The sequence below is a fragment of the Tauraco erythrolophus genome, chromosome 10, assembly GCF_009769465.1.
Source record: "Tauraco erythrolophus isolate bTauEry1 chromosome 10, bTauEry1.pri, whole genome shotgun sequence".
NCBI lineage: Eukaryota > Metazoa > Chordata > Aves > Musophagiformes > Musophagidae > Tauraco > Tauraco erythrolophus.
Window position 1 is genome coordinate 28,648,570 of NC_141474.1, and position 13,268 is coordinate 28,661,837.

The 13,268-nt window shown below is 41.7% G+C and overlaps 1 protein-coding gene across 6 annotated transcripts in view; it reads left to right on the forward strand.

Annotated features, from left to right (window-relative positions):
* The first annotated feature begins 9,556 nt into the window (after positions 1 to 9,556).
* OSBPL9 (oxysterol binding protein like 9) overlaps positions 9,557 to 13,268 on the forward strand; it is a 66,356-nt gene continuing 62,644 nt past the window's right edge. For 4 of the 6 annotated variants that reach the window (XM_086617478.1, XM_086617479.1, XM_086617480.1 and 1 more), the window contains exon 1: positions 9,598 to 9,747. In XM_086617478.1, the coding sequence (XP_086473604.1) occupies positions 9,637 to 9,747 (111 nt within the window). In that variant the 5' untranslated portion in view covers positions 9,598 to 9,636. Of the gene's footprint in view, positions 9,748 to 13,268 lie in introns of all 6 variants that reach the window. The other 2 variants (XM_086617482.1, XM_086617483.1) reach the window with 1 other exon arrangement.

Below are 13,268 nucleotides of genomic sequence, written 5' to 3' on the forward strand. Positions count from 1 at the left end.
CTGACTTAAAGCTACCATATGTCTTGATATTTCCCAGATATGCCAGTTTTATCCATCTGGATTTTTTTCCTGAGGATACACACACATCTGTGTACATCTATATCTATTAATCTGTCCGTCTCCCCAAACTCTGTATCTAGTTGTCTGAATTTCCTAGCATCGGGAATCCGACACGGTACATTCAAAAAAACCCAGAGGATGGCAGACTGCATACTGTAGAGTTTCTCTGTGCACGAAAAAAACAAGCATTTCCATGAAGTAAGTACACTGTCTGAGCATTCACTGTAGAGAACATGCCCATGTTGCTACTGGGAACAGAAATGACAGCCATCACTTCAGCCAGTCAAGCACTACTAAGATGAGTTAGACTGCCCAGCATTACCTGTGCTTCACACAGCCACTGCGTCAGCCAACCCTGCACTGATCCTCCCCAGAAATCTTTCAAGTACTACAATGCTACAATTAAGGATTTGTGGGTATACGGGATTAAAGCTAAAAACCACAAAGAAATTGTGAGTTGAATTAACTCTACAGCCAAGAGAAATACTCTGGATATAAGATTGGTTCTCTACCTACAAGAAAAAGAACGTTGTCCTTGTGTTTTAGACGTTCAGTGCCATGAGTAAATTCAATGCAGCAACTCTGCAGTGATGAAAGGTATGAGACATCACCCTGATATTTAACAGATTAAATTCCCATCCAAAAGTGTGAAGCCACGTAGATACAACCTTTACAGACAGAACAGGTTAATGTTATCAGCATGTAAATGATAGTTGAATCAGGGAAGACTGTGGGTAGGATTTGGTTTTGTTTAAAATTGTCAGATATGTAAACCGAAATCTGAAAGACTGGTAAGACAACAGTTCAATTGCTACTGATTCTGCTCTGTTCAGAAGAGCTGCATCTTTTCACTAGTTGGCATACCAGAAATAGCATAATTAGAACTAGTCAGCGTAAATCAGACAGTGTCATACTCCTGAAAAGCTCAGATCCTCCTCCTTTCTTACACAATATGAATAGCAGAGCTTAACTTTGGGTATTTATGTGCTTTAATCTTTAAGTCAATCGGATAAATTTTGCTCTTGATTATGTACATGAAAGCACATCAACACCAATGGAACACACAAGTATGAACAACTTTTGGCCTGTTCAGCCTGAACTGGAAACACCCAGCCAAACTCATGCTTTGGTTTGTTGTTATCTTATTTCAAAAGGCTTAATGCTGCCAGTCTACAAACTATACTGCAAACTTGACCAGTAAATTAAAACAAACTATTTATTGTGCATACCTCAAGTAAATACACAACTGTAAGAAACTGTGAACCTCCTAAACATTACCAACTTCAGCTTATGCTATGGAAATCAAAGTCTCATTGTATATTGCAGACTACTTTTATAGTTAGATTTGCTTGTTAGTATATTCCTTACAAGTTTATTTTCAAAAATTAATACTCTTGGGCAATGGAAAGCAAATGATGTAAGTCTTCATTTTCTGACAATGATTCGGTTAACTCTAGTAGCATTTACAGATTTTAATATTCATGTTATTTTAGCATTTGCTTAAAAGTTACATTGCAGTTACTGTTCAAATTACATAGTTTACCAGGGCACTGGGAAGTACTAACAGAACAGCCTGAACGTTTGAAACTTGCAAGCAAACAGATGCAAGAAGGCCTGGATTTTCAAGTTCTTGGCTTCGAAGCTGAGTAACAGAGTCCCCCTGTGTGTGCTGCTGCTGCCTACAAGCTGAGTAGGATTCCCTTTGTTTCAGTTCGTGACATCTGGGTGTATTTCAGCAGTTCTGAGCAACTTCAGCTCCAGCAAAAGTCAGTGAAACTGATAATGTTAGAGAACGGCCAAAATAAGGCTTGACTACTACAATGTAAAATTAGGCTACAATATCATTAAAGATCTCCACGGAAGTTCCACTATTTCACTGGAAGAAAAACCAAACAATAAAACCCTCCTTGACAGGATACCTACAGAGTCCCTTAGCTAACTCTGTGAAAATAAGAACATAGGAATGGAGGTAGTGGCTCAGAACAAAGGTCCAAACAGGCCAGTGTCCTGTCTCCAGCAGTGGCAACAGCTAGTAGCTATGGAAGATGGTAGGAATAGATAAGTGTGTAGCGAAACAGCTCTAGTGTACTTTCCAAACCTCCAATGATTTACAGCTCAGAAGTTACCTGAGCTGGAGTTGTTCAGTTGGTATGAGTGGTTGTTTTAGTCTAGACAGCTGATGAATGTGTCCTTTAATATGTCCCAGGCTTTTGTCTTCATACTACTAAGGCTGGAGACCCAGCCAGGGTACGCTAGAGCTTTCCCCTGATCTTTGAACCTGGGTTTTCTTCCTGCTGATACCAAGCTGGTGAAGCTGCAGGAGGTGCTGCTGTGAACTGAGGTCTCACTTCATCTGGAAATCAGATGTGGCTGCATCTTGCACATGAGTCTGCAAGTTCACACACAGCCGGAATAGTCTCCTGACAGCTCCTGAGAGCTGTCGAAGTAGCAAATCATCCATCTGCTCTCTAAATTGAGGTCCAAGTGCAGATCATGATTTTTGGGGAGCGATTTGAGTTTATTCTGCCAGTTCTGGTGGCTGCTTATTTTTCTTTTACTGAATCAATTATCCACTTCCTTCTCCATTTCTCATGGAAGACAGAGAGAGACTTGAGTAGGATGAAAAAAACAATTTCTGCATTTTCGCTTCCATCAGAACAAGGAGGAAGCAAATATTTCAAGCAGGGACCAAAAAGGATTATTTTAATTCTCAAATAAAAAGACTTCTCCAATTTTTGGTAGGATAAGCCTTGCTACCTTTGTCTCCCAGCCTTATACAAGAAACAGTAGCCCTAAAGAAAGATCTTTTTGGCATCCCCAAATCAGGGCAGTATTAGATGAGGGATTATACTTTATATAGGGCTCCTCCTATGTACAAATCACTGGGAGTGATTATAGATCTAAAGAAAAATTATTTGTCCTTCAGTCTCAGAGTGAAATGCAGAAGGAGTCAGGAAACTGATTCTAAATTGACACAACTGAAACTTAAGTTCTAATACATACCCCTTTAATACTTCCAGCTATGGAAATAAAATGAGTAATGGAAGCACTCATGGGATAGTGCTCATCCTATATGCTTGTGTTTTATAATTGATTGCTGAGCTCTAGGTCTCCTTGACTTTACTTTTATCTTCCATCTCCTTCGATTTCCCACCCAGTACCCTAAAAATTACCATAGTCAGATTTATGCTTAAGTCTAATACATATTTCTGCTATTTACCTGGACAAACAAACAAAAAAAAAAAAAAGAAAAAAAAAACAACACAAACAGAAGGAAAAAGGTATTTTTCCTCCAGATTTGAATAAGACTTTGTACCAGACAGCATGGAAACTGTTCATAACAGCTTAATAATACACATATATTTTGGAACCTACCGTGTGTGTATATACATTAGCTTTAAATACCAGCTTTGATATTGCTGTATCTATTAATAACAAATAAATATAATGTATAAAGAAAAAAGAAACACTCCTTACTGAAAATAGACATAACATATAATACTTATGATTAATGACAATATTCTTTAAAGTATGAAATCAGTTCATACCTTTCCCTTGCTAAATTTGCTACACATCAAACACTTCTGTAAATAGTCTAAATTTTGCAAGAAGACAATGTATCCATTGCATTCTTGCAAAACAAATTGACTACAAAGAGCAAGTAGCCTTATTTGAAACATATTAATATGCCCAACACTATGAAAAGAGGTGATGCTGAGAAAGCTTTGGGAAAAGAGACTGCCTATTTGCCTTTTTGTACCAGTGGGCTGCATACTGTGGCTGCAGTGAAGTAAACATTCCAGTTAAGCAGCATTCCTCTGTATATTTTCAAAGTCTCTGTGGAGACTAAAGCAGAAATCACTTATTTGTGGTTGAGAAAATAGCATGGACTTCTGCATTAAATTTTAAATAAATTCTGCCCACAGGATGATAAGATGCTTAAATCAAATGATGAGACGTTACCCATCTAGGCAATGCATTAGGAGTACATAATGTGATTCACCATGCCGTGAACTCTAAACTCTTGTACTCAGCAAAGACATCAGGCCCGTTGTTCTCAAGAATAAATTATGATGTTGGAAGTTTTATAATAAAATAATACTAAGATTAAAGTGAATTGTTCACCCTGCAAAACTCATTCCAGCATTTTTCTAGTTGCTAGATTGATTTCCAGATTACCAGAGCTCAGTCTATGTGCAGATGGAAAATAGCTTGTATAACTGTTTCTTCAGTGTAAAGGCTAGGCAAATCTTTGAATTCTTTTGGACTAGATTTATAGTATATTTCAGTTACAGATTTTGTTAGAAGGTGCTCTCCCTATTAAGTTTCTACTGCTATTAATGCCTTCATCTCTGAACACTGAAAGATATCTCAAGTTGACAGAGGCATGTGGGAGGAATTTTCTGCCCTCCTCTGTTGCAAAGGGATTACAGAAGATACCCACACTTGCATTTCTAAATGACAAACCCCTCAGCAAGTTCAGAAATGTACTTGAAGAAATGTTGAGTCTTAAAATGTCAGTTTACGTCTCTTGCAACTCCCAGATAAGGTTGTTATGTCAAACTGTCCTGCAAAACTGTAACCTGAATTTACTCTCTTGTGAGACCATAATAAAATTTATGTTGTTGTTATAAAGCTACTGAAATTTGGAATGCCCTTACCATGTGTTTCTCTGTAGACCTTGCAACAGGATTTGGTCAGTAAGTCAGTCACTTGAATTGCTTAACTGGATACCATCACACCCTGATTTTAACACATTCTGCAGCATCTGACAAACTTTTCCTAGTCCTGTAAAGTATCGGTGCCAGTTAGGTGAGTCAGCTGTGTCTTTACTGTGTCATCCTCCAGACGTACACCAGTACTAGAGAGGATTAAATAACTACAGATAAAATAAATCTTATAGTTTCAGAATAATCTATCTGTTTTAAACGCACGAGAGATTCTTCAGCCCTTTCTTAAGTGGTACCACATTTTGGCCAAATGTGTTCTGGCGAAATGGCTCCGGTATCATAATACTCTCCAGTGTAGCTCTAAACATAGAATCACAGAATAGTTTGTGTTGGAAGGGACCTCCAAAGATCATCCAACTTCCCTGCAATGAGCAGGGACTTCTTCAACTAGATGAGGATGCTCAGAGCTCCGTCCAACAAACATGCCATGAAAGGACGAGAATCTGGACAGTAATAACACAGATCATCATGAAGTTCAGGAGGAAAAGTCCCTTCTCTTGTGAAACCTAGTCCAAACACAGCCATAAGCTACAAGCAGAAGCAGAACAGGGACTCTGAGGCCTGAGGACTTAAATTCCATACAGCCTGTGGTAATCTGACTTCTTCTGATGTATGCTAATATGGAGACAGTTAGAAGACTCAGAAAGGTCTGCTTAGCCCTCAGTGAGGTTCCTCATCCCTGACCTACAGGATTTTATGACAATTCATTAAGATCAGAGAAAAACTAGATTAAAATGGACAGGATTGGGAAAATTTATTGCTAAGGGCTTTTATCTGCTGGGATCATACAGGAATTGGCAAGGAAGGTCCAAGACAGAATTGTTTGCCTCAGAAAGACAGAGAACCAACTACTGTCTTCGTTCCACTGCAATGCTGATTTTTTTCATAAACATTTGTATTAAAAACCGTGACAGTATAATAAATCTATTCAGAAAATCTACTTACAATGGCACTTATTGGCGTATTTGATTTAATTATCCTCTTTTAAGAATGACTGCTTGTACGGTAAAGGCGATTCTCTCCCATCTATCTTCTTCTCTGTAATCCCCTAAACCAAACATAATTCTGAAGAAATAAAATAAAAAGTGCTTAGGCTCTGCTATTGTTCTTATTCTTAGTGTAGTTGGCAGATGCATAGAGGGATTAGAAAATACCTTTAAAGGACACTAGCAGGAGACTGAAGATGACACAGAAGGCTTAATCTTCTACTTGATTGTAGTTTATTAGTGCGTTTGTTACCCATAAAAAAGTCAAACGGAGGAAATTTTTTCCTGAAAGTACAAATAAAAGACATTACTTGCTACCAACAAGCAGAAAAAGAATCACCCACCATTGGGGTATAACATAATTTCTTAATTACGATGATTATGTTGTCAGTAGTTGACACAGTGACCTGATAGGACAAGAAATACAAAATAAAACTACCAGTTCATTCCTGAACTGGAAAAGGGAAAGGAAACAAAACGTCATTTGTTCTCTTCTCAAATGGCTTCCTTATGTTCTACAGAACCCCAAGCAATTGCAGCTGTTGGAAGAAGCTAAAGCGACTTTCACTACTGCCAGTCACCACTCCCAGACACCCTTAAGGAAACCCATAAGCCGCACAACTTCATCACTGAGGTTCTTCAAAGTTAGTTCAGCTATAACTTTAGAAAAATTTACAATAGAAAAGCATTTTCTTCTTAAAGAATCAGACTTTCAGTATACTCCTGCTTCTCATTCCCTCTACCCTGGTCCTTCTCTGGTATTTACTCTAAATGGGCAGGGCCTTCGTCTTGGCTACACATTTAAACTATAATAGCCAAAAAAACCCAGATGTAATTTACTGGACAAGCTTGGACAACGGAAAAGAAAATAGAAGAAAATTTTAAAAGTAGGGTGCAAGTTGGGATGTCCTGGAAAACACAGTAAGGACTGGACATAACTGAGGTTTCACCCTACCTTCCTGCTGGGACAGTGTGAGTACTCCAGAGGCCGCTTTAAGGGCTAAACATTGTAGCTAGTCAGGAAATCTGTGTGTGGCTGGAGCACCACAGAAAGATAATTAGTTGAGGCCTCTATGTGGCAAGAGAATGACACTGGACAAGACTTTCAGCTGATGGAGCAGTGCATAAAACAAAGGCAGGACAAGGCAACAGCTGCTGCTTTCCGCCCAGTTCTGTCGATCTCTGTAGTACCTAATTCTCTCAGATGGCAGTAGGTACTCTACTTAATGTTAAAGGGGGGTGACATACTAGTCCAATTTAAGTTTTGTAAAATATGGAGAACATCACAATGAAACTGTCTGTAATTACAGAAAATAACAGCTCTTTGTAACTGTTCCAAATCGAATATAGCCAGAACGTGTTACAGCAAACTAAATTCTTCTATTAAGGAAGTAACTTACTAACTTCTATTTCAAGTAACTTTTTATTCAAAATCATTGATGCTGATGATGTAACATACAAAGTATATAAAGGTAGGTTATATCACAGCTGCGGCTGATTTCAGTTTGTTGACAAACTAAATTAACTAAAATGTTTGCACTGATCTTTAAAAAAGATTTGAATGGGCACCTAGAATCTTTATCAGAAGGATCTAGCTAATTAAGCCTAATCTCTTCAGCAATGCCCTCATGAACCATGTTCAATATATACTGGAGTAATCTGATATACACAGAATATACATCATTCTGGCACGTCAAGAAAGTACATAAAACTATATGATATTGTATCCTGAATACTGGTAACAGACTATGATTTCGTATGTATTTATTTCAATTTGTGTGGGGTTTTTTTTTGAAAAGCAATAATTCTCTGATCTCTGCCAAATTACCTAAAGAGAATATCCACACTACATTTCTAACAGAAACCTGGAGATGAATTGCCCTTTAACACCTGTTAACACAACTCTTTCATCCTCCCTAGGGCTTTTAAGGTTTAGCTAAACTGAGCTAGCTACAATACATGCTTTTTCTAGTAGAGACAAGTCTTTGGCACGTTTCCCTTCAAAAAACTCAAAGAGAACAAAGAACTAGTGCAATATTCAGTGTATGCCAAAGTTCAGCAAATTCAGCCTCTAGCAAACCAAAGTAAACGGAAAGCTCTTCTGTCGAGAATTTCTCATTGACAATGCTTTGCCTAAAGACAGTCCTTTAACAGTTAAGCCAAGAGGGTTTTTTTGCACAAACTCTGCATAGTTTCAGCTCTTGTGATATAATACAGCCAAAGAAGCGAACTGAGATAATAAAGCTCCAGTCCAACGACAGCTTTAAATGGTAGTACTAGTAATGTTCTGGCACCATCTGATGTTTTTTGTTTTGCTTTCCTGGGTATAATCTCTAGGCAGCCACGCTTTGTTTAGTCAGTGAAACTAAAGAAGAAAACAGACTACTAAGGTCATATGCAGCTTGAGAAAGAATGTTATCAGAACTAACAAACTGGGTTTCAAGACCAAATTGTACATTAGCTAGATTAAACTGGTAACACCATGCATAAACACACCACCAGGTAACTCCAAGGGGTATTATAAAGTCAATGCTATAAATTCCACTTGGTAACAAACTAGTAAGCAATGTGACACGTTGAAATGGAAAGATGAATTAGAAACATGTAGGTATTTATTTTCTAAGATCAAACACAGAAGCTCTGCCTTTGAGTGATTCTTTTTCACAAAAGGGGTAACTGGAGATTTTCCTATTAAAATTAGCTTAACTTAGTACTAAGTTGCAATGTTTTAAGACACCAGACCTATCTCAGCTCTACCATAAAAAGATTTATATATTAAATTCATAAAAAGAAAAAAACAGGCTTATATTTGGTTAAAAAAAGGAAAAAGTTATTCCATGAATACCATAAAGATTGCACAACAAACAAAAACCTCATGGTGAAAGTGCTATTTCTGCAGCCACACTGTCGATCCCTAGGAAAGAACATGAGTATCTCTATGGGTCCTTTTAAGTTTTTACGTTGAAGTACAACTGAAGTTATGTACTCAAGTCAGAGAAGATCAGTGCCAAAGAACATGCCTTGCACTGAACAACAGATTTACAATTGTCCACAGCTCCTGGGGAATTCATTCCACATTCTTGGATCAGACCACAGGAAAGCTGTGTCCCATTTAAACAAGCCTTACCCTTAAAAGGTTATCTCAAGTCCTGAATATGTTTGGTTTTGGTTGTTTTTTGTTTTTGTTTTTGTTTTTTACACACCCTGGCCGTGTAGCCCCTTCAGGAGAAGACCCAGGCCCTTAGACTCAATTCAGAAGCCCAACAGGTGCTTTGGACAGGCAAACAGCAGAGAGGCACAGGGACAGGCACAACAGCGAGAGAAATTAACACGTGTCGTGGTGCCAGGTATTTTAGGGGACAGGATAACGCTCCCTCGCCCTCACACAACCGAAGCACCCGGGCGCTCCCTCACGCCGTGCCCTCTGCCTCCCCGGAGCAGTGAGGGGAAGCCCCGCTATACCTCAGGGATGGCATCCCTCAGGTAGGACCCACGAATCCAAAGCCCCCCGGCTCCCGCCGGACACCCCGACTCGTGTCGCATCCCCTGCTCTCCTCACCACACACTACCTCGCCCCCACCCGCCTTCCCATCGCCTCAGGGCGCCGCACCGCCCCTCCCGCCACCGGGCTGCCCGCCCCACCCCGCCCCGCCCGCCCCGCCCCGCCCCGCCCCCGGCGCGCGCCCCAGCTGCGCGCGCAAACCACGCCCCTTCCCCATCCGCCCTCCGGGGAAGAGTGGCCTGTGGCCCCGCCCCCTCCCTGCGCGGCCCGCCCCCTCCCCTCCCGGCGGCGGCCGTGTCTCTTCCCTGCTCCCCTCACCGAACGGGCGGTGTGCGGTGGTGCCGGTTCGGTGCCTAAGATGGCGTCTATCATGGAGGGCCCGCTGAGCAAATGGACCAATGTCATGAAGGGCTGGCAGTACCGCTGGTTCGTGCTGGACTACAACGCCGGGCTCCTCTCCTACTACACGGTGAGGGGCAGCGGCGGGCCGGGCGGGTGAGGAGCCGGGAGACCGGTGGAGGCGCAGGGTGGGGGTGGGGAGGGGAGTCGGGGCGGCGTGAGCGCTCGGGTGGCCAATGGGGAAGGAGGAGGCGGCGGGAGCAGCCAATGGGATGGCCCTGCGGGGAGACAGAGCGGTGGGGGCGAGCGGCGTTGTTATTGTTGGCGGCGGGCGCGGGGGGAGAGGGCGGCTCCGGGGCGGGGTCGCGGAGCGGGAGCGGCGCTTGTCCCCGCGCGGGGAGTTCCCCGGAGGCCGCGGAGTCGGCCTGGCCGGTGGGGTCTGCGAAGCCGTAGGTGCTTCCCGCTGCCCCCTGGGGCCTCGCACCCACCCCCGGGCGGGCGGCGACTCCTCCGCCCCGGGGGAGCGGGGCCGGCTCGCTCGCTCCGGGTGGTCCGGAGCCGCGCTCGGTGATGGCCTCGGGCTCCTGCGTCCCGCTGCCTCAGCGGCCCCCGCTCCGTCCAGCGAGAACTTGCTCTCGCCCTGGTTTGGCCGCTCCGCCCGGGCGACGGGCCCGCGAGGGTGCCGCCTTCCCGGGCGGCTCGCCTCGAACGGCTGCGCCGAGCTGTGGTCTCCTCCGGCGCTTCTTACCGAGGGCCGCGGACACGTTACCGCTACCAGCGCTGGGGTCGCTGCCCAGTTTGAGACTGACTTTCCTGTTTCCGCCGAGGACTTCCTACTTCGAAGCACGAACTTTTGAAGTGCGGTGCATTAAGAAACCGTGATGTTTTTCTTGACTCTGTGTTTGCGTAACCGCTGGCAGATCCTGACTCGCTGGCTTGTTCAGCTTCTTATATCAAAATGTGAATTAAATCACGAATAGCTTTATGGTACGAATTAAGTTTTTCAGAGATACGCCTTTAAATGGGAAGGCTAACTGGCTGAACCACATGCATGCGTAGTTAAGTTTTCTTAGCATGGAGCAATTCATGTTATAGTCTGTATAGAACACAAATTTAACCTGTAGTAAATTGTAATCGATTTACAGCAAATAACTTGGAGTATCATGCTGTCTGTGAAAATGTATTTGTACGGAAGCATTGCGTATAAACTTTTTTCCCCTAAATCTGGATTTCCAGTCCTACTTGGAGAGAGTTTATCTCTCCAGATCTAGGAGTTTGTAAGGCTTTCAGCATAAAACAGTTACAGACACAAACAATTTTGGTTCGCGTAGGTTCAAAATCCCTTACCTGGAATATGGATGGAGAAATAAAAGTGCTTTTATAGTTGCTTTTTAATGTCTGTTCAAATGTCAACCGTTTGACTGAAATGAATTAGTGAGTGTAGTCAAAGTAGAGGTCCAAGGTGCAAAGTCATGTAATGCTCAGCTACAGAAACATTTGCTGATGTGTATAATAACGATTCTGGTTATTGCAGTGACTTTTATTCTATGGTCTTCACCTGTTTAATAAAAATCAGTTCTTACATTTCATTATTTGCTATGATTAAGTATCCTTTCATATGCATTACGCTTTTATTTTGTATAAAGTATTATGTTCTCTGTCATTATAGACTTTTAGTGCACAAATTTAAAACCCCTTTTTTTAACTACGTGTCCTAAAAAATTCAAGTTGAGATCAAGAAATAAAATCATGTTCTCTGCTTTGTGTGGCTTTTACCACTAAGAAACGCCTGCAGTTAACATTTACTTTAGAATGCTTTCCTTATCCATGTGCTGTCTTTTCCGCACATATGTCTGTAACGTACGTGTTACGCCATTCTCTAGACGTCTGAATTCATTCTTGTACTTAAGGGTGTGTATCGTGTTGAACTTAAGCTGGTGAAAGACTGACTGCCAAAAGAAGTGATCCTTCAGCGCGCACGCTTCTCCATGTGTGCTGGTGTGATTAGTCATAGGGCTGTAGGGTCAGCTGGAGCATGGGTTTGAAAGATAATTCAGATCAAGTCCCAGTTGACCACATGCCTCACAAGTACTAATATTAGCACTCAGAAGGTAGTGGGATACTGTTTCTTTCAACTCTACCTTTACTTTTGCAGAGTAAGTCCTGACCGTGGTACATATGCAACGTTAATGTGGAGCGTTGGCAGGTTTGGGGGCTTTATGTATATCGAGAAATGGCCTGTTGTGATTCTGTACATGCAGAGTTGTATTTTGAATTAAAAGTCTTATCTATGTGAGCGGATACGTACGGTCGTGTACTCCGTTTCCTCTGGGCCAGTTTCAGTCTGCCTTTGGAAGGGAATGATTTCCAGGCTGAAACTGGTCCTACCCTGTGAGTGTAATGCGTGGGTGGGGTACACTGAGATTGTTTCCACCTGGCTGTTTCGACATGAAATCTGGAAACAGTTTTGCTGATAGGAGAGATTATGTTTTAACTGATCAGTTTTTACCTGCTCCTCGCCTCTGGTGGACTCCTTAGCCCATTTCAATCCAGACAGTTGCACAGGCAGGACATGCTTTCTCCAGCAGATCAAATAGCCAATTAACCTTTGGCGGAGGAGCTGTGGAAAACTGCGGGGTAATAACTTCTGATGCAGCTGAACTTTCCATTAGAGCTAGAGCCAGAAACATGTCTCTTCATAGGTGTGTCCTTGCACTGTTGTGTTTAGCCTTCTTTGCTAGTAACTTAAAATAGACTGCAGAAAAGTACCCCTAATGTGGAATAAACATTGAAGCAGAATTAGTGTGCAACAGTACTGCATTGGGGGGGGGAAGCAGCACCTAAATTAGTGTGCTTTGTCTTTTGGTAAAATGAGTAGATGTTGACCTGAATATGTTTTGGGCACATACATCAGAAGCAAGTGAATTCAATTAAATTTACATTTCTGACGTGATTAGAACTTTCAAGGAGCAAGGCAAAAGACTTTACATTAAGTCTGAGTCAGAGAAAAGATGAGAATTTAATGTTCGTGCTTCTTTCTGGTTTAATTTGTGTATTCTTTCCTCTCTACTTAGTTGTATTGCAGTGAATACTAGGTGTACTACTTGAAAGCATGAATGCAAATGTTTCTCACACACATTTCCAGATGAGTTTACAAAAGTTGTTTTTTGCAATGCCAAATTCTTTGCTTTTTCCCCCCACTTCTTCTGTGGTTTGTGTTTGTATGTTTCTATTTTGAAAGAAAAAAATCCTCAAATTTGCTTACAATTATATTTCTTCAAATGTATTTGTGAGATATATATTTCAGAGAGTATGATCTGGACTTGTCATCCAAACATTGTCTTTACATGGTTTTGCTCAAATAAATGATTGTCTAGTAGCAGTAAATGGTTACTTCTTTCCTTCTTTTTGGAAGAGCAAAATATGAAATAAATGACTGCCATTTTGGATCAGTTTGACCACTGATTTCACAAATTACTACTTCTTTTTTTTCCCCTCAATATTCTTTGATTTGTGAACCCACCAGTGTTTTCTCCTGGAGATGTAGCATATGTAAGTCTGCTGAAGCATTGTGGATTTTATGATGTGTAGTTGGCTGCACTGACACTATTTAACAGAAACATTTTGAAGTGGCTCATTTCTGCCTTCTGC